Raw genomic sequence first — 24,645 nt, forward strand, 5'->3', positions numbered from 1 at the left:
CATATATTTTGTTCAGAAGTATTTATTGCAGCGCCACAGTCCGCGAACGACCTGAAACCGGAAGCTGAACACATTGGAGCACGAGTGTCATCATGGCTGACGAGGAGTCGCCGAAGCAGATCAGCTTGGTGATCAAAACAGCGAAGGAGAAAAAAGTAGTGAAAGTGGAAGAGTCGGCGTCAGTCAAAGAGGTTCGTACAGTGACCGGGTTTCTTTTGTACGCTAATTTTCGCCGAAACAACGTTACTAACATCCCTCTGCTAAGTCTACGTCACACTGGGATTGTGTGTACTGATAGGCCTAGGCTTTAGAACAGCGCTGCAACAAAAAGCTGTGTTTGCGTGTGAAATGCGTCTAAACAGTCTCGTGCGGGCAAACTGCCGTGTCCGCCGCCGTTAACTATCTTTGTTGACGGAGGAACGCTCCGTCAGACGTCGAGGAAGCGTCAGATCTGCGCGACTGCTGACTGCCGAGAAGCTTTCCCATTAGCGGAAAATACGAGCGAAGCTGCTGACAGTTGTTAGAGGCCCGGAGATGCGGTTCGCATACGCGGTGCCAGCTCAACCCCGGGTTCGAGCACAGAGGACTTCGACTCTTGCGGACGTTTAGTTGCCGCCGTGGGCTACCGTAATCGCCAGTTTCCTGCTCGGCGTTTCTGGAATTTTCACCCCGAAGGACGCCAGCTAAACGGGCGAGGGAGTGCGCGCGTCTAAAGGAAGCGGCAGGAGGAAAAGTGTAGCGATCGCGAGCTGATGTCCTTTCTCCGCTTTCCCACGGGTAGCTGAAATTTGGTTCTGTTTCCCACCTCGCGCGTTGGCTGTCACAGCGCCGTAGCAGTTTAGCCGCTTATCTGCGCGGAGCATAGCCTTGCAAGTTGTGAAGGGCGTTCTGTCCGTTTCGTCGCGTTCAGAATTGCCAGGCACCGCATGGAAATAAAAATCGCTGTCAGTAAATTTCAGGGTTATCTTGTTCTGGCAGCCGCGTTACGAATGCGTTTTTAGCTTGCAAACTAATTGGTGTCTTTATGGCTTCATGGGCTGTGTTCGCAAATCCCTGCTCGGCAAACAGTGAAATTCATTCGTGCCGCCAGATCGGTCCAACCAACAGTGCATTCTGATACTGCATCTGAAGTTCAAAGCTCTGCCACTTTTATTGCCAGCCGTTATTATAATTGGTTTTGGTAGGGCAAGGGGGCCTTCCTTCCGCATATCCACTGTCCGGCCATGTTTCATTCATTTTTGCCATTCCAGATTTAATAAAAAATGTTGAAGGCACAAAGCTTTGAAATATTTAGCATAAAGATAAACGCAGGCATATTGACCAACCGATCATTACCTTTTCTTGTACCTCTCTTGGCTTGTTTATTTCAGCCACCTGTCACGAAGTTTTCTTAGGTGCCTCCCGTATTTAAACTGGCAGTAAACAGTCACCTGATGGCTATGATGTAATCTCACTGATGTGTTTTATTGCTGCCCGGTGATGTCTGTCCCAAATTTTGTTGCATTATACAATGTTCACATTATGCAGTTCCAAGAATACTAGCACTCACTTCATACAGCACTCACCTTAGTCTGTCATTCGATAATGCATCTGTTCTAATTTTGTAAAAGTGTTTGACCTTGAGGTTATGGATGTGTTATGAGTTGTAATGTGTGGCTCTGCAACCTTCCTTCATCACTAGTCAACATGCCCTATTTTTCTTTTCTTTTTTTCCTTCTTGCTTCTTATCAGCCTAGCCTTTTTGTGCTCTAATCTTGTACTTCTACAGCATTCTGTCTTGTTCGGTCATCAGTGTTTTATAGATCTGGCACATCAGAATAATAATGCCTTGATATTGTCAAGCATAATGTGTCTGTCTCATATTTTCTTGGCACGCACACCCCCCAAAAAAAAATCCAAACATGATGATGGATGAAAATGCAGATATTGTCCGGGTATGATATGGCACCTCTAGAAAACCCGGTTTGGCCGACAAGTTAATTGAATGTGGCTCTATAATTGAGTGAACCCCAGTGCATATACAGTGGCTCAAGTTGCATCAGATTGCCTCTTCTTTATAGCATTTAAAATCAGTATGCTGATTATAATTATGGCAGCAAAGTGGCTCCCCAGAAAAAGCAATGGATTTTTTTTTTTTTGCCGTAATTGAAATGAATTTTTTTATTAGTGCACTTTTGCTTCAGTGCTTTTGTGTCGGTGAACACATAAATGCTGATGTCAATGATATTCTTTCCGTGTTTTACGGCACGTCGCACTTAGTCGGCTGCTTCCTTTGTCTCCGTTCCTTTTCATGTGCACTTGGTTGGCGTACTTTAGCGTTCCTCGTGGCAACTGTCTTTCCCCTGTGTGTACCCCTTGCAGCTGAAGGAGGCCGTGTCCAAGGAGTTCAGTGCCCCCGTCGAGCTGCTCTGTCTCATTTTTGCTGGGAAAATCCTCAAGGACCATGAAGCACTCGCAACACATAGTGAGTGGGGGATGAGAAAGTTGTTCATGCTGCACTGACCCTCCTGGCTCTGCTGGCCACTCAGCCGGCCACTTTTTTGATGTCTCAGGAGGGATAACTGGCAGGTGGTTTAGGGCCTGATCGCGGTACAAAGCCATGAAATGGATGGGGTTAGTCACATGTGCAGAACGATCACACCACTGCGAGCATCATCTGCTAGGGTATTCCTCCATTCACGACTCCCACCTTTTTGCTGTTAATCGGCTGGCTCCGTTCATCGCCGCACAGTGATAGCAAGGATGCATGCAAAAACTTATTTGGGAACTTGATAGTTCCCGTGTCATTTCTTTTGTTTCCCTAAGTGCTGTCATGCAAACATGCACACCTGCACTCACCCACACATACGCAGACAAGTTTTCTCTTTCACTTTTTATTGCCGTGATGCAGCCGTATACCCTTGTTATGACAATAAAGGAAACAGTGAAGAAGGTGCATACGTAATTGTTGCTGCTGTTGGGTGCTGAATGGAGCTGGCTGATCTATGGTGGAAAGGTGCGTGCCGTGCTTAGAGAAACAGCCTAGCAGGTGATGCTTGAACTGGCGTGATTGATTGATTGATTAACGTTTATTACCATTTGTCACAAGAAGTTTACAAACACTGATTGGACCTGTGCATGCTGCTGCTAGTCGCTCATTTCGCCAGTGGACGCTCTCACAATATTATTTAGAAGCTGTAAACCAATAATGGATCTGAGAAATACTGGTTATTCCTGCATAGAATATAAAGCAAGACTTGCTCTCCCGCATTTCATTCTCACTTCTTTTATGCTAACGTTTGGACCTCATAAGGCGTGAGAAATAAGCGTTCATTCTAGGAGCGGTCACAGACAGGCTGCAGCTAAAGTTGTAGCAAACGTGCATGTAAGCTAGGAGGCTTGATAAGCCGTCACGTGAAAGTTTTTCTGCTAGCATATTGACAGCATCCAGTGACCTGCCTTCTCGTGACTTGTGCCACAGTGCGATCTGAGTGCGGAAAATGTCCCGTATTTGTTATTAGCTGTTTCCACTCGTCATGGTATTTGTTTCAGGCTAGGCACGGCAATCTTTCAGTGTGGGCCAGCTTGCTTTGTTGCCCCTGGTATCCCTCCCTGAATGAACTTTCTCTTCTCTGTGCAGATATTAAAGATGGATTGACGGTACACCTGGTGGTGAGGTCTGGCAACTCTGCTAGGGTGAGTGTCTGTGCAGGCCCACCTGCCGTCTGCTGCTGGGGAAACCCGTCTCTTGCCTAGGCTAGGAATGTTGCGGGAAATTCTGTGCTTGCACCAGTAGCAGAGCGCAGATTTGGGTTGATTGCATTACTATATTGTTGCAATTGGGCATTTCATTTATGCTGATTTTTTGTTGTTCCTTCGAAGTGTCGATTTGGCATATAATGTTCAATTATCTGTTTTAGCCAGTTATACCTTTGTGTGCATCTTGTGCAAGCTTTCTTGTGTGCGGCGAGCTGCCATCTTGGTTTAAAAGCTAGATGCGGATAATGATGGCTTGTTCTTCTTGTTTCTCTCCAGGGAGATGCCTCGAGGAGAGCTGACGAACCTACCTCGGTAAATGCCGTTGCATGACCAGTTTTTCATTTGCAAGTGCATTACTTAGATGTCAAGTGCCGACCACCGGAGTAACTTGAATTTGTGCACCTTGTTTTTGTGTGTGAAATCCCAACTCTTAAAGTATAAGAAGGGGGGGGGGGAGGGGGGTTGCTTGCAATTTAGGCAAATTGCATCACTTTTTGTGTAATTAGGTTCATCGCAATCTAAAACTTGTGTTTACATTTATGGGGCGCTCAAATTTAAACTGATGCAGCTACATTGGCACATTTATAGTATGCTTCGCCCCAACCAACCAAATACCAACTCTCCCAAAAGTCCGCCTTAATTAATTGGTTAGTTTGTTAAATTGGGGGGAAAAAAAGTTAGGTAGTGTTGTCTAAAGGGGAAAACCAAGGAAATTTTGCTGATTCAGTTTTTCTGCATGCAGTGTACAAGTACTAAATATAACACTAGTTTAGTCCCAACTGTTCCAGGCGTGAACATTTACCATCTGCCATCACCTGGGGTTTTTGTTTGTTTGCTGTGAGCATTGTGTGTGCTGATATTTGCGATGCTTTAATGCCTCCGGAAGCATAAAAACAAAGAGGCTGTTGTTATCAAGGCAGTGGTGGGTTGATAGCCATAGTTGAACCTGTAGAGAACTTGTGCCACTGCAAATTTGTCTGCATCATTTGCAAGCACGTGCTTTCAGCTGTTCTCTTCTACAACCCTGTAGTCAGAGTGCACATTTGTTCGAGTGGCTTCTAAAATACCGCCTAAAAGTAGCGTGGACAACAGGTGTACACGGTCGTGAGTGTCAGTGACCATCATTCACTGAAGCTTGGCTCACTTCTTTATAAGTGCGGTAAATTTCGTGGTGATTGAAAGGGCCATGAAGACAGAATACAAGTTTAACACACTAAAAAGACTGCACTGTCTTGATAACAATGGTACCAGTTTCATCGCAGAAGAGGTAATGAAGGTACCAGGGAAAGCAGACGCAGCAGTGGCGCCTCACGGCCACTGTCCAGCAATATTTCTGTGCCGTTACAAAATATGGTTTTTGCAGTTGAAGGCTAAGCCACCGCCAAAATACGTGACTGGGTGTTTGTAGTGGGGACCAGTTTCATTTTATCTAGCTACTGATAACTGTAGCACTAGCTCATATTACGTCACTTATGCCCATAACACGTTAGTGTATCAATAAATTTGAGTTGAATTTTTTTGTTTCCTCATTTAAAAAACATCTTTCATGGCTGGTATATGAAACTGAGTGAGTTAAGGTCCAACCACATGTACACACGTAAAATTGATGTATTCGGCGACATACGCCACTGCCTTTGCGCCGACCAATGATGTCAGAGAGGGTAAGTAACCAGTTATCGCCACAACGTGTGCGTAAAACAATGCGCCGCGCAGTGTGGCTATACTAACCGGGATTTGGCATGGTAGCGACCAGTTCGACTACATTTTAACTGAAATAAAATGAATAATGCCTATTCCAGAAAAATTGCATACATTTAATACATAAGCAACTGAAACAGTTCTTGGAACATTGAAAAATGCTAAGAATTAGTATGCTTACTTGGTACTCTACAGGCACAAAGCCCTCTGCAACATTTGGCATAAACTCCCTTGCTCTCATAGTTGCTTGTTGCTTCGCGTGTTTTCTCCCATTTGTCTGCTGTCCGCATTTTACATATTACTTAGTTTTTTAATATTTAAGTCAGCTTATTTGTCAATTAACTCCCTTTTTAGGCGACCTGACCGCTAGGTAACATCACTGCCAAAGGTCGACGTCAAGATCGCGCTCCCGAAAGTTTGCTTCAATGTCTCGCTGGCTCTAACTAAGGCGTAACGAGCGTGTAGCAATGTCTTCGGCCTGCGTCGGGGCGCGCTGGTTTACGTCGTTGCGCGAGTACGCCGATTTTATGTGTGCATGTGGTTGGGCCTTTACCAAACGCTAGTTCTTTCAAATCGAACGATGCTGTATTTTGTTTGCATGGCCCCTTTGACTCTCCGGTCAGTGAAAGCTGTTGTGGCACCCCTTGTGGACAAGGGAGTGAGGATGGTGGTGGAGTAACCCTTTTGGGGGCCCATGCGTGGTTCTTTGCAGGATGGCTCCCCGTCGGGCGTGCCGCCGAACCCCTTTGCCTCGGGAGGTCTGCCCGGCCTGGCCGGTGTCAACCTGGGCTCGGGCACGTTCGCGGAGATGCAGCAACGCATGCAGCGGGAGGTGAGCTCTCTTGGTTCCTTCTTCGGTTTTGGGGATGTCATCCACAGCGCTGGTACATTGTGCGTGAAACCTATGAAGACATGCTTTCGCTTACCATATCGAACAGGCAGCGCAAGAAGGACGGGACAAAAGAAGTACTAACGACGGCACAGCGCTGCCTGTTCGATATGGTCACTATGAACCAACTAGCCCAACTTGCCATTCTTATGCTTTCGCTTGTAAACGCCCTTCGTGCATATTGCCGGTGCAAAGGGCTAAACATCCTATCTGCAGCGAGGTGGAGAACTAGGCGGGGGGAAGGGGGGAGCAACTTTGACTTCCCTAAGGAGTGTTGGCTTGTGTTTTAGCTAGCTGCTCCAATTCTCACAAGAAACTGTGAAATTGAGGTGAGGAGGAGGGTGTTCGAGATTTCGGCACACATCAAAATACCCAGGTGGTCAAAAGTAATCTCCAGCACTTCACTGCCGCACACCTCATAACCTCTGCACTTTTGGCGCATTAAACCCCATAATTAATCAATCTGTCAATCACGTGAGGAGGAGCCAGTACAAATGCCATTTGTGATTGAGCAATCGCATTACTGCCTCTGGTCCCACTCTATCGCCCTGCTTGACTGCTAGCATAAAGTTTATCTGTTGATTACTCCGTTTTTGCTTCTTTCCCAGTAATGTAGCAGTATTAGAGAAGCGGAGAAATTTAAGGCTTGTTAGTACAGTTAAACCTGGATATAACAAAGCTGACAAATTCTCGGAAAATTTCGCTATAAGGAGGTTTTCGTTATATGCAGTTTCGGTATAAAAATTCGGGGAAAAAATGCACAAATGAAACAAAAGTATAACTGGAGGTCGGCATCACCTAGAACATCACCTAGAGAGGAGAAAGTGGTGCCAGAGGAGGTTCGCTTGCGAAAGCTGGCCGCCTGACGCCATGCTCCCCCCCTCCCTCTCCTTTTTTTTTTTTTTCTCAATGGAGCTTTTCTTTTAGTGTCACGTGGTGCGGGGATAGCGGATTGAAGAGGACTCCGGTAGCCGGCGCGAAAGCCTTTGAAAACCCGCGAGCACGGGTAGCACCGGTCAGGCAGCAACGGAATGCAGTTTGAAAAAAGAGGGGAGAGCGCGGCAGACGCGTTCTGCAGTCCTCTCCTCTTTCTCCGCAACCCACACCCTCTCTACTGAAAGGGTGTTGCTTGCGCCGGCGTCAGTGGCACCGCGGCACCCCGCGGGAGCTCAGCAGCGAGACCGTTGCCGCGGCTTGTGCGCGCCGTGCGCGATCACATCGTTTCGCGCTGTCGGCGCCGGGGCAGCCGCGCAGCAGATGAATGCGGCTGTCCATCACGCTAAAAAAAAAATGGTGCAAAATGGCGAGGTATTTGGCGGAAAAATTCGTTATTTCCAGGGTGCCCGCCGCTGCTAGTTTGTTACATAGAGGTCAGAAATACACATGCTTCTATGCAGTAGCGCCGGGGAATATCAAAACTTCGTAATAAAGAGGAATTCGTTGTATGGAGGTTCGTTATACGCAGGTTTAACTGTATTAGCAGAGTCCTTCAATGCCTTTCTGTTCATGAAACTTCGCCGTCACGCTATGGGAGAGCTTCGTACGCCACCGTGCCGCGGCGCTGGTGTTGATCGGAGGGCAGCCGGGGGCGTGGTCAGAGTGCGTTTGGCAGGGAACGGACCACGGAGTAAGATAAAACAGACGCTCGCCGCCTTATCAGCAATGGGCTTACGCTTTACGTGTCGTGGGCCGCTCAAATGGACTTATCATTTTGTGAGTGGCGAAAAAATTTGGTGTGAACAAGCATGCTGCTACTGCGTTCCTGCCTGCCGGTCTGGCTACAGAGCAGCAGCGGCCGCCCGCCCGATGCCCTCCGATCTGCGGTGGCGCCCCTCGCAGTAGCCTTTGTCCCCGTACGAAACTTGGCCGGGAGTTTCATGACCAGAGAAGCACTGAAGGACTCTGGTATTAGTGATGATAGGGATAAATTTAGAGCGTGATTGATACAAGAGAAGGACGACGGGGCTAGCAGGACAAATAAAACCAGTTGCAAGTGAGCACTTGTCGCGTTCTCCTTCTCTCGTCGTCTGAGTCGTGCTCTAATTTTATCACCATTATGCACCAACTTTCCCAACAACGTGTTTTACTGCAGTATTAGTGATCTTAGTAACCTTTGGTGAAGGCAGTGTCCTTTGTGACTAGAATCGGGGGCTGTCAAAGGGTAGCTCTTTCATGCAAAACAAAGGTGTGTGTTTTCTTCATGGTCCTTTTAAAAAAAGGTTGCAATAGCCTCTAACCACATCGCAAACCACCTTGCAAGTCAGTATGGTAGTGTGTGAGCCCGTCATGACTGGCACGTTTTGCTTTCTCTCTTTTTCCGATCTTTTTAAGTGAGCAGGGCTTCGTACTTTCACTAAATCATCAATAGAACAATTACCCAAGTTCAGCTGCGCCGTGCAGACGCAAAAAAATGTTGGACAAGTGTGTTAGGCCTTGTTTTGCCCCATTAGGCCTTGTTTTGCCCCACTTTTCAGAGGACGGGGCCCAAGGGTGGTTGTGCTCTTCTCTTTGCAGCTGGTGAGCAACCCTGATCTGCTGCGGCAGCTGATGGAGAACCCATTCGTGCAGTCGCTAATGTCCAACCCGGACTACATGAGGCAGCTGATTGTCGGCAACCCCCAGATGCAGCAGCTCATGGAGGTGAGCTCGCCACCCTCTTCTCTTCTTCCCCTGCACTCTCCTCTGCAGGAATTCAGCTTGCCTGTGGGGAAGCTTAGCTGTAGTGTGAGCTCTGTCACCCGTCGTGCTGGACTCCCAGTTGTTTTCCTTGTTCTGTCCCATCAAACCCATCTTTTAAAGGGGCCCTAAATAGGCATACGAGGGTCGCCATTTCGATCGCGCAATTGCTAGGGTACCCCTTCACGACAACATATACCAAATATTACACCTCTGGGTAAAGCAGGGGCCGCACAAATGCGCAGAAAAGATCTCCCTTTCTTTCCTTGTTTACCTACCAATTCTCGTCGCCGCACTGCCGCGCTCTGATGTGAATTTTTGCTCTTATGCCGCCTCTGTGATGCAAGAAGCACTCAACAAGACGGCGCCACTGTTGGTGGGCCCCTTTAATTGCTGTAGCCAATAAGTGCTTCCAGCTCTGGGGGAAACCTGGGTGAACATTTCACCAGTTCCGGCGAACGGCGCTCTGGAACCGGCGGCTCGGCTTAGTAAAGAAGGATGTCTATCGTCGCTATCCCTCACACGAGCTAAGCTGAGTTTGTAGATATAGCGTGTCGTTTACAAGGTATAAATAACGCTGAAAAACACGGAAATTCTCTGCAGGCCGAAATACCGCTAAACGCACGACCACAGCAAGCATCTGCCTGCACGGTCGACAAGGAGCCCACTGTGTGGCGTACGCATGATACGGCATACACCGCAGCTGCCAAAACATGTCACCTCTCACCAGAGCGGGACTATTTCTGAAAGTCAGTTTATAAATGCGTGCGAGGGGTTGATAGCGCAGTGAAAGATTACGCTGGTGATCGTCGTCAGCTTGGCTTCGTAAAGCAGTGACGGAATAACTGCGGCGATGCTAACTAAGCCTTTTCTGCTGACCTCGGAGGAACCTGTTCGCCGCGACAGTGCCGCATGCAAAAACGCTTGTGGGCTACTAGTCGTCGGTGGAAATCTTCAGTTACTGTCGTGAGTGAACATGTTGTGTTGGGACCTCCCTATCTGGCCTTCAAACATACGTTTCCACTGTTCTTGAACTGACGTGCCAACGTGAGGAGCACGGCTGACACCGTAGTGGGCGGAGCATGCCCGTCGACTGCTAAAAAAAAGCGTGACGTACTGCCGAGCAGAGCCAATGGCTTCGCGTATCTCAAACCAGCAAAGGCCTTGCCCTGTTTCTCTCGGTGGTCTCGCTTGTGGTTGGTGATGTCACAGCTTCCACAGTGCTTTGGAGGCGGGAAGAAAGGATGAACGCTCCAGACCTTATTGCTGGCTCTTCTTAATGAATGACAGCTCGGCTAATACTCATCACTTTTAAACCATTTCTGTGGCAGGACGTTCCTTGGATTGCGCACATAAAATCGCAACCTTAGAAACCTTGTTTAGGGCCCCTTTAATTTAGCTTCCGTTGCAATCAAAATTACTAATCCTTGCTGAATAGCACAAATACAAAGTCCGCCCAGCAGAAGTTCCATCACTTGGTTTGCATCACGCAGCAGTTCAGTACTTCCTTGCTTTTTCTTTTACCTCATGTGCGTGAACTAGGAAAAACCTGCAGTGATGTGTTGTGAAGTTAGGGCAACAGACTCGGCAAGTTCGTGCTTAGTGTAGCTTCGTGACTGCGCCCGGGTGCACAAAAGTGGCAAAGGCTGAAGGCCTCACTGTTGCATTTGGCCTAAACACTTGCTAGGTTTATTGCATGTGGTGGGTTGCAGTGGTGTGTTGTTTACCATGCAGAGGAACCCCGAGATCAACCACCTGCTCAACAACCCTGAGATGTTGAGGCAGACCATGGAGATGGTGCGCAACCCATCCATGCTGCAGGAGCTGATGCGCACGCAGGACCGAGCCATCAGCAACCTTGAGGTAAGGCGGTGGCTTTTCTGTAGAAAAATGCATTTTGGTGCTACAGACTTAATTCGCTGCACTTTGAAGAAAGAGTTGTGTTGGGAATTGGGTGCTGAAATATAACTCAAATGTAGGCAAGAAAGTGCGTCAATTTGAGGAATTTTAGACACTGAATGGATCAAGCTGTATCTCTAATCGGAGCTGCAATGAATTTGTTGTTAGTTTACTTGAGGTGTTTAGCATGAAAATGGTAACATTGTCTTACCATCAACAGCGTGTTGCAGTTGCGGCTCTTGCGAAGGTTATACAGAGGCAGCAGTTAGATATGTAATACATAAAAACACGCCAAAACATTTTTTAGGTGGATTTGAAGCACTGCAAACAAACTTAAAATTTTCTTAGCTGATTATTAAAGTTGGACCACATTGTTGAAACCATATACAGTCGAACACGGATATATCGAACTCCAAGGGGATCGCGAAATAGTTCGATATATGAAAAATTCGATATAAAAAATATGGGCTCTGAGGCCTCACCTATGGCGAACGATCACTTACCGATGGACGCATTCAAGAATGACAACTAATTCCGCACTCACGACGCAACAGGACGCTTAATTTCCGTGAAAAAAAAATCGCTGATCTTGGCCTGCTTCTTCGTCCTGGAAATGAAATTAAAGACGCTGGTCTCAATCTTCTCGAGGCCGTCCAGGTGCGACAGCCCAGCTCCTTCCATGTCGCCGCAACAACGGCGAATCAAGCTGAACGCAGCGGCCACTTCACCCGCGGAGTACGATCGTGTAGCCGCCTCCTCGTCCGGACGATCTTCACCACTCGAGCTATCGGCCTGGGTTCCTGCGACCGCAGCTACAATATCCTCGTAACCGAGGCTCGAAACAGCCTGAACATTGGTGTCAGCCTTCACGAAGTCGTCGGCAGACACTCCGGCTGGAACAGCAGCCGGGAAAAGGGACGACAACTCACGAAACGTGTCGCCCATGCACTCGTCGTCGTCGTCGCCGTCTTCGCAAGCTTCGGAAAGTTCGGCCGTCACAAAGCCTGCCTTCCGGAAGCAGTTGGCCACGGTCTCCTTCTTCACGCAGTTCCAAGCGCTTGTCATCATATGTATGGCTCCCAGCAGGTCAACCTTAAGCTCGGTGCCCACGCGGAGGTTCATCAAAAGCCTATCGAGGAGTCGACTCCTGTACCCGACCTTCGCCATGCCCGCGCATTCCTCCACATCCTCCTCAACCTCAATCGGGGGTGCAGCGACCGCCGAAGAGCACCTACCAGCTCCCGCGGCGTTCGATATACCCGATGTCGGGAAAAATACTGTTCGATATAAACGTACGAATTCCTATACTTTTACACAGAATTTTCAAGGGGATAATTTATGAGTTCGATATAGACAATAATTCGATATACCCGTGTTCGATGTATCCGTGTTCGACTGTAGTTGTTTTAATTAACTCCACAATCAGGAGTCCCTTAGCACTTTCCTGCCTACAGGAAACACAGTGATTTGGGGTAGTCTGGTGAACAATTATTTTTCGGTTGCGAAAAATGTGCAACATATAAGTGTACAGTGTCAAATTATAGAAGGGTAAATTTTATTTGATGTGGTAATTGTTTGAAACGATTATTTATGGGGACAGAAAAAGAAAGCAAGCTGTGCGGAAAAAATCTCGTGACAAACACACACACAAAAAAGCAAAAACGTTGGTGCTGCTCCACATATCATAAAAAATTTAAGACATACATTTTGTACATTTCTCAGTGCGAAACGCCTGCTAATTTCAAATGCCTAACTGTAAAATTTCACTGTTCAAAGCAGTTCCTCAAAACAGGTTGGCCATACAGTTAAACCTGGATATAACGAGGTTGACAAAATTTGCATTTTTTCGTTACATCCAGGTTTTCGTTACATGCAGGTTTCGGGTTAAAGCTTGCGGGAATGAAGCATAAATGAAACAAATATGCTAGGCATCAGTGATGCTGAACTCGCCCTTGTTCAAGGATATATTACACACAGAAAAACTCCGTGATTTGCGCTTGCTGCTATTACACGGCCCCCGAATTCACAAACACAACTAAGTACAGTCTAGTCCACTTATAACAATATCCAAGTGCCAAGGAAATCCCATCGTTATAACTGATGATTGTTATATGCGGGTTGCTAAATAAAAAGACGGAGCACAGCTCAAAACATTTTATTTGCATGCAAGAAAGGTTGTACTGCTACCTATTTCTGGAAAAGAAGATATACTCGGTCAGCTTTGTTTGCTGCGCATGAAGCTGGCGCACATCTTTTTCAAGAGCATCTATAGGTGCTTCACGTAGCTGAGCGAAGGGTCCTTGGTTGGAAGTCCCTGAAAGACTATTATGCGTTGGGCCTCCTGCGAAGATGCTACCCGAGTAGGCTGTGCAACCGCGTAGGCAGAGTTGTCACTACCACCGCTGTCCGCAGCACGTATCCTTGCAACGATCGCCTCTTCAGTGAGGCATTCGGACGTTTCCAAAATGCCGGCCCTGCTGCTGATCTGCGGAAAAACGGAGGTAGTTGAAGAGGCACCCCGTGAAATTCAAAGTAGCAGGCATGGGAACGGGGCCAAAGCGGCAGCATCGGGAGGGGTGTTTGGAAGGAGAGCTGTTTGGAAGAAGAACTAAGCGGCGCAGTTCACTCGTTTTCTGAGGGGTGGACGGGATGCGAGGTGCATCGCGATGCATGGTGTCGCGTGGTTGGCGTGGAGAGCCGGCGGCAGCTCGCATTTTTGGTGCTTGCTGTAACCGGATTCAATCGTTATATCTGATATCGCGGCACTGGAGCATTGTAATAAGTGGTTTATTTTCCCATGGAAAGCATACAAAAGCGGACGGTGCCATAGCTGTTCATCGTTACATCCGATATATTGTTATGAACGGTATCGTTATAAGTGGACTCGACTGTATCACTTTTGCTTTTTTATACTTTTCGGTGCCTTAACACGTTTCAAGAACCAAACTTATGCTGAAAGTGCGCCTTTTCGCGAACTTCATGCTCTTTTCTGCAGTCAAGATGCCAGCTGGGACAGTGTACCGAGCGGTGACGTTCTTCTTTCTCGCCGGCGGAGACGGTATTTAAAATTGCGAACTTGTCTTGAAAAGACAAATCTTTTCGTATTCAGGCAGCAGAACTCATCATCCACGAACCCATACCACAGATGGCAGTGGACACACGCGACTACACGCCGACAGACAGGCCTAGCACCTAACCGACACCACACTCATACATGAAAACGCACGAGAGATTGCGGTGCGGGCGAAACTTGCTAAATTAGTCCATTTCGCCAGCTGATTTTTCAGTGTCTACCTTGACTCATTAGTGTAGCGAATTCGTTACATCCAGGTTAACCGTCGCAACTCCTTCGCTACTTAGAGGTCGCAACACATGGGCTTCAATTAAGGTGGAAATGGGGAATTCAAAAACTTCTTTAAATCCAGGAATTCGTTGCATAGAGGTTCGTTGCATCCAGGCTTAATTAACTGTACATGCATTGCAGGTTTTCTGCTCAACTCTTTTTTGTTCGCAGCACAATTTAGTTTCGATACTTTTGCATTTTCTGGGACTTGTGTTGAACAGGTGTATTATCAGGTTCTGGGCCGGCTTGGCGCACTGTCGCTTTCAGTGCTGAAGTCCGATTGTGAAAAGTTGTCGTCGGAGTCAGTGCTGCTGATGTCATTGAAAATGCCGCGTTTCTGTGGTGCTGTAGCGCGCAATGTCGGCGCTATCTCCTTATCATCCGAGCGCCCGTCACATGACACTATTGGTGCTTTAAAATATTGCGGCTCGCAGAAAAAGAAACCAAAGGTCTAAGTGTTTTCATGCGGCTCGCAGAAAAAGAAACGAAAGATCTAAGTGTCTTTACTACTCAGTCTATGGTGCCAGCTCTCGGAGTGCACTTGGAAGGCGCCAAATTTGAATGAAAAAAACCGTCAAAATTTGAACTTGGAAGCGTCGATTGTATACTACCGGCTTGAATAGGTGTGGGCGGGAAAGTGTTAAGTTGCTTTTAGCATCTGTTCTGCACGCTTGCAAGCTGTCCACCTAGTGAGGTTATTGCAGATATTTCGAAGGATGGCCAGAATAACAGCGGGAAAGGAAGAAAGGAAGGGAAAGGAAGGAAGTTAGAAAGGCAAGGAAGTTTATCGTGTAGCCTTACCACACTGAAGGTTGCCTCCCCCCGTCTTCCCACTTGCAGAGCGCCCCCGGTGGCTACAATGCCCTGCGGCGCATGTACACGGAGCTGCAGGAGCCCATTATGAATGCGGCCCAGGAGCAGTTTGGAGGGAACCCCTTTGCATCCCTGCTGGAGAGCGGTGAGTGGTGGGTGGACACGGGTGCAGACGGAAAGGGTCTGGATATGTATACGTCACCGCGCTCTCCCCCAATCACTGGTACAGTAAAACCTCGTTACAGGAGACACTCAAGGGACCCAGGAAACATGTCTCTCGTAACCGATGTCTCTTGTTAGCAATGTTGCTAACATGGGGAACATAGGAAAACTGACCAAACTGCCTCCATTCAAATGTCTCTTATAACCAAGTGTCTCTTGTAACAGTGTCTCTCGTAGCAAGGTTTTACTCTGCTGTGCAGAGGTATCTTAACTTCCGTTTGCAGCTTTCTGTGGCCTGTCACCTTACGAATAGAACATTTTCTCCTGCCAAGAAAGCACAGCTGATTGCGAACCTATCTGTACTTTTCGCAATGCATGCACCTATTCATGCAAAAGCCGGAGCTGAGGTTGCCCAAATGGCGAAAACTTCACAGGACCAGCCAGTGGCCCGGTCTAAGAGTTTGCACAGCATCCCAGTGAGCAAAAAGGATAATTGCTGGGTCCATTGTGGGGCAGCTCTTACTTTTTTATCTTTTCTTCTTTGATGGTGAGTGTTAGGTTTTACTGGCGGAAGGCCATCAAAGGGCAAAGAGTACCATTCTTTTAATTTTTTTTTTTTTTCATCAACTTTACAGTTGAGAATTGGAGGCTGAACATTTTTTTGTGTAGCCTGTAAATATTGTCGCAAGATAATAGTTACAAGGAGTATTAGGGCAAGCGTTTTCCTGGTAAGGTCCAGAAGGTCTACAGGGACCTGGTTGACCTCGGCTTGTTGAGCAAAGGGTGCGGCATGTAGAAATCTACAGCCAACCACCTCATCACTGTGTAAGTGCTCTTGTCATGCCAAGGGAGTATAGGACTACCTGATAAAGAAGATGTAGTCATCCTGTGTGTAGGTTGCTCGGTAGACTGATGCACTCTTGGCGAGCGCATCGTTCAAGGGGCAAGTAAGTTTTTGATTTTATCAGCTTTCCGGTGTACCGTGTTTGCACGATTCTAACACGCACAGTTTTTTGCTACAAGTAGCCTTAAAATTTGCGTGCATGTTACAATCGAGCCCAAAACCAAAATCGACTCTCGATGTTCCCCGGTTTAGTTTTAATTTCAGCAAGAACTGGATAAGCAAGTTACGAAGCACCAGGGATTTTTGCGGCCTCAGTTGCATGCGTCAAATAAAATGTCTTCTGAAGGTACATAGTGCCATGACCTTTCCATTTGCGTGGCAGAATCAGCTCAAAATCATTTTGTGTGTGCGTGTGCGTGTGTGTGAGAGAGAGAGAATTTTCCTAAGTAAACGTTTCTGCGCGTTACAGTGGGGGGCACGTTGCAATCATGCAAATATTACTTCTGGCACAGGTGCCGTTGACAATGCAGCCTGACCAATGCACTACTCCTTTTCCTCAGCTCCAAACATGTTTCGGGGCCCCTTTAAAGGGCGTCCTTGCGGAAACATCGGAACAACTTGGCGGTTCCTCTTCTATGCAGGCAACGCGCAGTCGGGTGGCCAGTCGGAGGGTGGCCAGACGCAGTCATCGCAGGGCCGGGAGAACCGCAACCCACTGCCCAACCCGTGGGCGGGTGGCGGCGGCGGCACCCCGGGCAGCGGCGGTGGCACCCCGGATGGGGGCAGTGGCACCCCCGCGGGTGGAGGCCTGGGCGGCATGTTCGGCACGCCGGGCATGCAGAGCGTGATGCGGCAGCTGGCCGAGGACCCGAGCCTGATGCAGAACATGATGAGCGCCCCCTACATGCAGAACATGCTGCGCACGCTCGCTTCCAACCCGGACATGGCCAACCAGGTGCGTACGGCGCTCCGCTCGAGCAGCAGGGAGCAAAGGTGGAGGTGGCGCTCGGATTTCACGCATGCACGTTGAATTTTCCTCCGCAGAGCTGAAGTCAGTTGGTTAACACTGTCAATTATGCCTTTCTGTTGGTCAAAGAGTTCTGCAGTATGTTTGTAACTTTAACAAAGAAAAAAAAAGAATTTAGAGCTGTTTTTTACCAGTGAACGCGGTTTTAGTGCGAGTTGAAAAGGGCGAGAGAATTATGAGCCGATGCATCTGACAGCAGTGAGCAGACAACTGAACAAGGCGGGAGTGCGAGGAAAGAACAAAAGAAAAAAAGCAGGAAGAAAGATGAGGGTGCCTCTCTGTGAGTGAAGGTGAGCCACTGCGCGGGCCCATTACACCTGGGTGTTGCTTATAAACAAAGGCGAGCCCGTTTCTGTCTCGCTGGCTTCACGCCCTTTCGCTCAGGAGGCTTCAGAGGCCTCAAAGCCACAGCTCCTTCAAGAACAGCACATCTCGCACTAAGCTATGGATGTGCCTTTCACTAAGCAGTCATTCCCTTGTTTTACTTCTGTGGGTGCCAGGGGAAACAGTAAGGGCGCGAGCCATAAGGGGAGCGCTGGCTGCACCCAAGACCAGCGACTGCATTGTTTTGTCTTTCGGCACAATTGTGGCAGCATTCAAGCGATGTGGCGTAGTAGTGCCAGTGCTTTGGGTATCCAGGTATTCAGCCGGGACGAGACGAACTGTGGCTGTTGCAGAGGGGTGCATCATCGACCCCTCCCCCTTCTTCCCTGCAGATGCTGTCCAGCAACCCGCTGCTGGCGGACAACCCTCAGCTGCAGGAGCAGATGCGGCGCATGATGCCCCAGTTTCTGCAGCAGCTGCAGAACCCCGAGGTCCAGGGGCTCATCACCAACCCGCAGGCGCTGCAGGCAAGTGGGGCCGCCACCACGGGGGTGGTTTGGCACTTTCGAATGTCCGAGTGAACCTTGTTCCGCCATCAGAAACAGACAGACAGCACTACAACAGTTTGGATATTTTCAAAGGTCTGCGTGCAGAAATATTATACGTGTATGGATGTTCTTCTTCTCCTTGATTTCCTTTGTCTCGGATGCTTTCAAGGGTGATTTGCATAGAAGAGGTTGGTGCACAGCGCCGGCTAAGGCGGATCATCACAGGAAATGCGAGAAATAAGCCGCGAAGTTGGCCAGCGACAGCCAACAGGACCGCCGTGGCTGCAATGATGTCATTTCGGCCACACCAGTGGTGCATAATGAGGAAAATTGGAAAGAGTGCGGTTGGTTTTCCCACGCCTTTCACGGCGATTGGCGCGCTCACCGCTTCACGTGCACGTGTAATATTTGGCTCAGGTATTCCTGGTAGTATGGTCTAAACTCCGCGCAGGTCTACTTGCACTGCTCAAGGAGTGTTGCAGGGTCCCTTTTAAGACATTGAGAAGAGAAGGGTGGAGTGAGTGTGTCCTTGTGTGCGTGCAGGCCATGATGCAGATCCAGCAGGGCATGGAGCAGCTGCACCGAGTGGCCCCCGGCATGTTCCCTGCGGGCATGGGGCCCGGTCTGGGCTCGGCAGCTCCCGGGGCAGCGACCACGACCGGCTCGACCGGCACCACGGCGACCACCACCAGCCCTGCGTCGGGGGGCACCACTACCACTACGACCACCAGCAACACTGCAGGCGGCACCACGGCAGCTGGTGGGAACCCCCCGCCCCCTGGCCTGGACCCACTCAGCCAGCTCATGGCACGCATGATTACCTCCATGGCCACCCAGCAGGCTGGCAGCAACGTGAGTGGAGGCGGGAAATTTGAATGGCAGTCAGCGTCAGGGGAGAGCTTATCGAGGGCCTGTTCAACCTTTCGTTTGTCTTTCGAGCCCTGCATTATTGTGTTTTAGACTTTGAATTGAAGTGGTTGCATTTAAAAATACTTGAAAAGCCCCATAAACAAAGTTATTTGATGCAGGATATTTGGTCTTATTGTTTGAGACCACATTTATAACATCTGAATTTCACTGGATTGTAATTACTGGATTTTTTTTTTTTTTTCTCCAGAAATGATTCTATGGGTGTTTACTAGGTACGGGCTTGTGGGTGATGGTGTGTAAGGTCTGCCCTAAAAATTGGGGATTTCCAGAGAGAATCAACAAAATATGGTAGTTTAGCCTGCTGGTACAGTCTGGTCCAGTTATAACAAATTTCTAGTGCAAAAGAAATTCGATTGTTATAACCAATACTGTATTAGCACGGTTGTAACGTGCCACCGATTGTAACCCGTGAGTAAGTTCACGCAGGAAAATTCGAAAAAATAATTTGAGGCCGACCCTACCGCACAGATGCAAAAGACATGACACCTGGAAGAAGGAGATTTTGTTTGGCGCATGCATCTGTGGGAGCCAAAAATTAATGGTGCTTCATAAACTTGCTTATTCAGCTCCTGTTGGAAATAAAACTATAGCGGGGAACATTGAAGCTGTTTGCGATTTCAAGTGCCATGACTTTCATATTCCTAGACGTGACGGGCTAATTGCAGCAGTAGAAAAATGTGCAACAGCTGACCAAGGTATGCCATTGAGGGCTGCGGGCTCCAAAACTTACTCACGTGATGTTGATGGATTTTTTTTTTTTTTTTTTTTTTTTTTTGTGGATTGAGTTGGATTTTCGGAGGACTTCATGTCTATGGCAATGCTGCTGGCCACTTTTAAAGCTTATTTTTGTTTTGAGCCCGATTGTAACGCGTACCAAAAGGCCACATTTTAGCAAAAGAGGCGTTATTTGCTGTCAGAATCATGCAGGTACGGTAACTGTTATAAGGGGGTTGCGGAAAAACGGAAGACAGAACAGAGATCAAAACATTTGATTTGCATGGAAGCAAGGTCATACTACAGTCGAACCCCACTGATACATCCCCTGGTTTTATGACAACTCACCTCTTGCGACGGATCACCGTAGTCTTGGCAAACTCCCGATAGAAACAATGCATAAAAAACTCTGATTATACAATGCTTGTGTGTACGTCGTCAGCTTCGTACAACGGATCCTAACGGGGATAAACTGACACATTTCCCATCTTTTACACCACTTCACCGCTTCTTCTCGACCTTTCTTTATTCTTAACCCCCGTTTGACTCTGCTTGATGTGCAAAAGCACACAGGCGGGCCAGACCACTTGCTGTACAGACGCATGCAAGCAGGCGTGCACTGGCGGGTTGGAGTTAACCTTCGACGGCCCTACACGGCAGCAGAACGCCAACACGCCAACCGCGGGGAGTCAAAGTCCAGGTGGCGGACACACTGCGAATTTGAAGCTCCCATCGAGCCGACGAATGCGAAAACTCATACGATGCAACCCCATGGCAATGACCGAACACCTGCTTTTCTCGCCCGCTCGATCCAGTTTTCTTTCCTTCACGACGCTCTCTCTTCCTCTATCTCTGCTTATCAGTGTCTTTCAAAGCCACGTTGTCGCTCTGCTCCTTTATTTGGCACCTTTTTTTCCATTGCCGCCTCATACTATCATTCGTTTCGCTTGGCCTTGGTAGTTTCACACTCTCGCCTTTTTTCCTCTCAATTTGCTCGACCACGTTGGCCTTGCGCGAGCAAGGCGCAGGGCTGGCTCCTATAAATATCGCCGGTCAGCACGGGGGTCTGTTCATTGTTATATACGATATATTGTTATAAACGGTATCACTATAACTGGGCTCGACGGCATTAGGTTCAGTATGAAAAAAATCAGCTCAGTGAACTAGTGTGAAACACACTCTTAACCTCTGAAACTTAATCACCTCTGAAACTTAATCAGGAATTTCATATAAAAATCTTTCGAACTCCTGGAGACGAGTTGTAACCGTGAGTTGAGTTGTTAAAATTTAACGTCCTGTGGGAAAACTGTTTAAAAACAAAGCTTTTGCATTTTCTTTGTTGCACTAGGTAGGAGACAGTGAGATGTGGACATGGCACAAAAACAATAGTGTGCCATTGCACGTGTGTCTTTAGCAAAGACTGGCCCAGAGAAAGAACCCCACTACTTGCTTACTAAGTTTCTTTGGTGCCATGCAGCTCGTGCTTTGTTTTATATGCTTGGCATTGTCTTGTCATTGCTGTTCCATGACTGGCTCAGCAGTACCTGCGCATTATGTCTGCAGCCGTGGCGAGGTAGCACCAACTTCGACAGCATTATGCTAATGTACAAAGGCACACAGCCTGAAGGGGGGTGCATGCAGCCGTGTGTGGCATAGAGTTTCATACTAATATACACCAGAGGAAATCTGGCATCACTGTCTAGGGGAGCTACGCTTAAGCGAGCGTTCCGTCATGTACCGGGCAGGCACGTTCCACTTGTCCTTGGCACGGCTCACGAACAGTCTGAAAAGTTGGCTTTGGCTGCAAAAAAAGCAATGATATCGCTGTAGAAGGATCATCAAATCTGTGTTGTTATAAAATCGAACCTCCAAAAAGATTAATTTGTCAGTGACTATGTAGAAGTTTCAGGCATGATGAACAAGAAAAAAATGTTACCCATTTTTGTCGATTTTGGCTTCGAGACAAAAAAGAAGTCGTATGGCTAGCTAAGCCAAGCAGGCGAGGAATGTCGCTACCGGCAATGGCACCGCCCACGGCGGCCCGCGACTGCAGTGACAGATTTCCCTTTAGTATATATTATTATGAAACTATGGTGTGTGCACTGTTCTTGCCCCCTGCCCACTGCTTATTTGTTCGTGTGGCTTGTGTTGTTGAAGCAGCAGCCACCCGAGGAGCGGTACCGGTCACAGTTGGAACAACTGGTCTCCATGGGCTTCGTCAACCGGGAGGCGAACCTTCAAGGTGGGCGGTAGCGCTGCAGCAGAGCTGGTTTCCTGTTTGCATATTGTGCAGTGTGACTTGCCCTCCTAGTACAAGCAAAACTTGTGAATTGGGTGTGTGTCGGCTCTGCAATACTTTTGGAAGATTAAATTGGGCCAAGGCTGTTAGTAACTACACTTGGATGGGGCTTTGTATTAGCATACCAGTTCACACAGAGGAAGTGTGGGCTGTTTACATTTGTTTGTGTTGCAAAGATGGGGAATATGCTTTTTAGCAAGGCACAGCCATGTGCGAAATGTGGGGAGACGTAAGTGCTTTGCTGCCCTAGGTATTTAAAAGTGATGCTGACGCCAAGTGCTATGCTAGTTAGGTCGTCCAAGTTATTAATCAATTGCAGACTTGTAGGTTTGTCTTGCGTCTGCAGATGTCATTATGGGCGGCCAGAAGTAGTGCTTGGGTGGCGTGTTGATGAAGTTCCTGCTGCTTTTTGCCATTGCACTTATTTATAAAAAAATGGGTACTGTGTTACTTGCCAAACTAAGGTTGACTTGTACTTCCTGAACAAAAATCGTTGCTTTTGCACAAGACTTCCCAAGCTGTATTCAGCTGACTTCTGCTTCCCAGTGGTTGGCTCTTCACCATGTTCAGTTTCGCATTACGTTTTTGCTTCTGCTGCTTACTCAAAAACCATTGCGTAGACCTTTTTATTTTTTCAAGCTCTTTCATAGAAAATACCCTATTTTTTACACTGCTCCAACTCTTCCAGCAACGTTATGTACTCGCTATGTATGCCCTCATCACTGTCCATGTAGCTAGCAGAGGTCATATTTATAACTGCAGATTACAAACACGCTGTTTGAAAACTGTTTCCAAGTGCCTTTGTGTGGTGCACCGATTCCCAGTGTGCCGGAAATGTGTTCGCAAAGCGAGGAATACTTACCAATCGCAACTTGCCCTTTCTACCTCCCAGCCCTGATTGCCACGTTCGGAGACGTCAACGCTGCCGTGGAGAGGTTGCTGCAGTCGCAGTGAAGTGGCTTCGGCTGCTGCAAAAGGGGAGGACAGCTGTGTGCAGTGTGGGTAGGAGGAGAGAACGTCGACAGGAATGCGTCAGCGGCGCCGTGCACGGGGGATTTCGGCCAGCTGCCTCGGAAATGCGAGGGGTCCAGTGCAGAAAATAATGACCCCTTGGAGAAAAAATTTCTTGCTCTTTTTTTTTTTCTTGCATTATTCTTGATTTGGCAACGGGGGTCGTACACACACCCACACACACACCTCTCCATTTTGTATACATATATAAATAACTGTTTGCACGTCCATATCTGCCACTCAACACAAAGAGGACCAGTGTGGTTGCTTGGTGGGGGCGCTGCAGTTGCTGCGGTCTGTGCTGCATGCTCCCACCCTCCACTGTTTGATTTTAGGGGCGGCAAAGTAAGAAGAAAAGAGGACAACCCACAACGCTGCCTCAACAAGCCCCTCGCGCTGCCAAAGGCACGTGCTCCGGGGGTTGGCCGGCGGACGTGTGGGTGCATGTGTGTGCGCGCGCTTGTACAATAGGTTCCTTTGCTTTGATACCATTCCTCCTATTGTTTGTCCGCTTTTACGCCCGTGGCTGTGTACTCCTCGCCGGCATTTAAAAGGAAGAAAAATTTTTCAGGCCAAGTGAAGTGTGGCTGGGAAGGGTAGCATTCTTGTGTAAAAGTGCCGTTTGGTTTTGTTTCTTTATAACCCTTTTTCCTAGCCTGTTGCAACAGGATGATTGTGTGAGTGGAATGGCAATGTTTTCCAAATAGAGAGAAATAAATTACTTTCCATTATGCCTGCTTCTTGGGCTCTGTGGCTGTGCCAACACGACCAGTTTTTTTGGAAGTTAGCGGTGTGCAATAAAGAACCGAGTTAGTGCGCACATTAGGAATTCTGGCGATGTCAGTGGTGGATCCGGGAGTGAGACAGCTGTGCATGTTGCGCATTTTTTGTACGAATCAGTTTTCCTGCGCAAAGCTGCTCCCAAAGCCCGAAAATTTTGAAAATTGCACTGGACTGCTCTGGAACAGCCTGAAAGCAAGGATTTTGATGCTCATGTCAGTTTCAGTGGGGGAAAATGCCAATATCTCAACAGGATTTTCTGAGCAGCCCCAAGGTGATGAGTGTTTTAGTGGTGTGTTCAATTGAGCTATCAATCAAAAAACATGGTGATCGTATAGCAAAAAATGTCCTAATGGTGGTTTTTTGAAAGCCGCGTTTTCAGATTTCACAGTTAATATATTGTGTACGTTTTCTAGTTTCCCTGTTGAAAACCATTGCAAAGTGCCATTGAAAAATACTTTTCAGCTGAGATGACAAACTATTTGCGCAGTTGGCAAAAAAATGGCAATTTTTGGTGCACTGTGTTTCGGGAACGACATGACTGGGCGCCGCCATCTTGGTATGATTAGATTGGCTGAGCCTTCGTCTTCCGCTTTCTGGTTGCCTTTTCATCGGCTCTCAAAAGCATGCCAACAGCAGAAAAGGAAAGGTGGTGAAACAAAGGAAACGGTCATCGTCTCTCACAAGCATGCCAACAGCAGAAAAGGAAAGGTGGTGAAACAAAGGAAACGGTCATCGTCACTAACAAGCATGCCAACAGCAGAAAAGGAAAGGTGGTGAAACAAAGGAAACGATAACTTTAAAAAAAATTCCCCCGCATTTCCCCGAGGGGGAGAATGTGAAAGTGCGAATGCACGGTTGTCGGCCCGCTTGCGGCGCTTGCGCTCGGCCCCCGCAGCCCACCGCCTCGCCGCCTTCTCTTCCATCTCTTCCATCGGGTTTGTAGTATC

General features: G+C 48.0%; 1 protein-coding gene across 1 annotated transcript; it reads left to right on the top strand.

Annotated features, from left to right (window-relative positions):
* The first annotated feature begins 33 nt into the window (after positions 1-33).
* On the top strand, positions 34-23,646 carry Ubqn (ubiquilin). Its single transcript, XM_077677374.1, has 13 exons — positions 34-191; positions 2,362-2,464; positions 3,620-3,675; positions 4,015-4,050; positions 6,149-6,268; positions 8,840-8,965; positions 10,736-10,864; positions 15,084-15,201; positions 16,704-17,017; positions 17,806-17,940; positions 18,505-18,813; positions 21,766-21,847; positions 22,797-23,646. Exons 1-13 carry the CDS (start codon positions 93-95, stop codon positions 22,856-22,858), a joined length of 1,689 nt encoding a protein of 562 aa, XP_077533500.1. The 5' UTR covers positions 34-92; the 3' UTR covers positions 22,859-23,646.
* Positions 23,647-24,645: the final 999 nt, after the last annotated feature.

Source organism: Haemaphysalis longicornis, unplaced genomic scaffold (assembly GCF_048455015.1).
Source record: "Haemaphysalis longicornis isolate Haplotype H1 unplaced genomic scaffold, Haemaphysalis longicornis Haplotype H1 scaffold_7, whole genome shotgun sequence".
NCBI lineage: Eukaryota > Metazoa > Arthropoda > Arachnida > Ixodida > Ixodidae > Haemaphysalis > Haemaphysalis longicornis.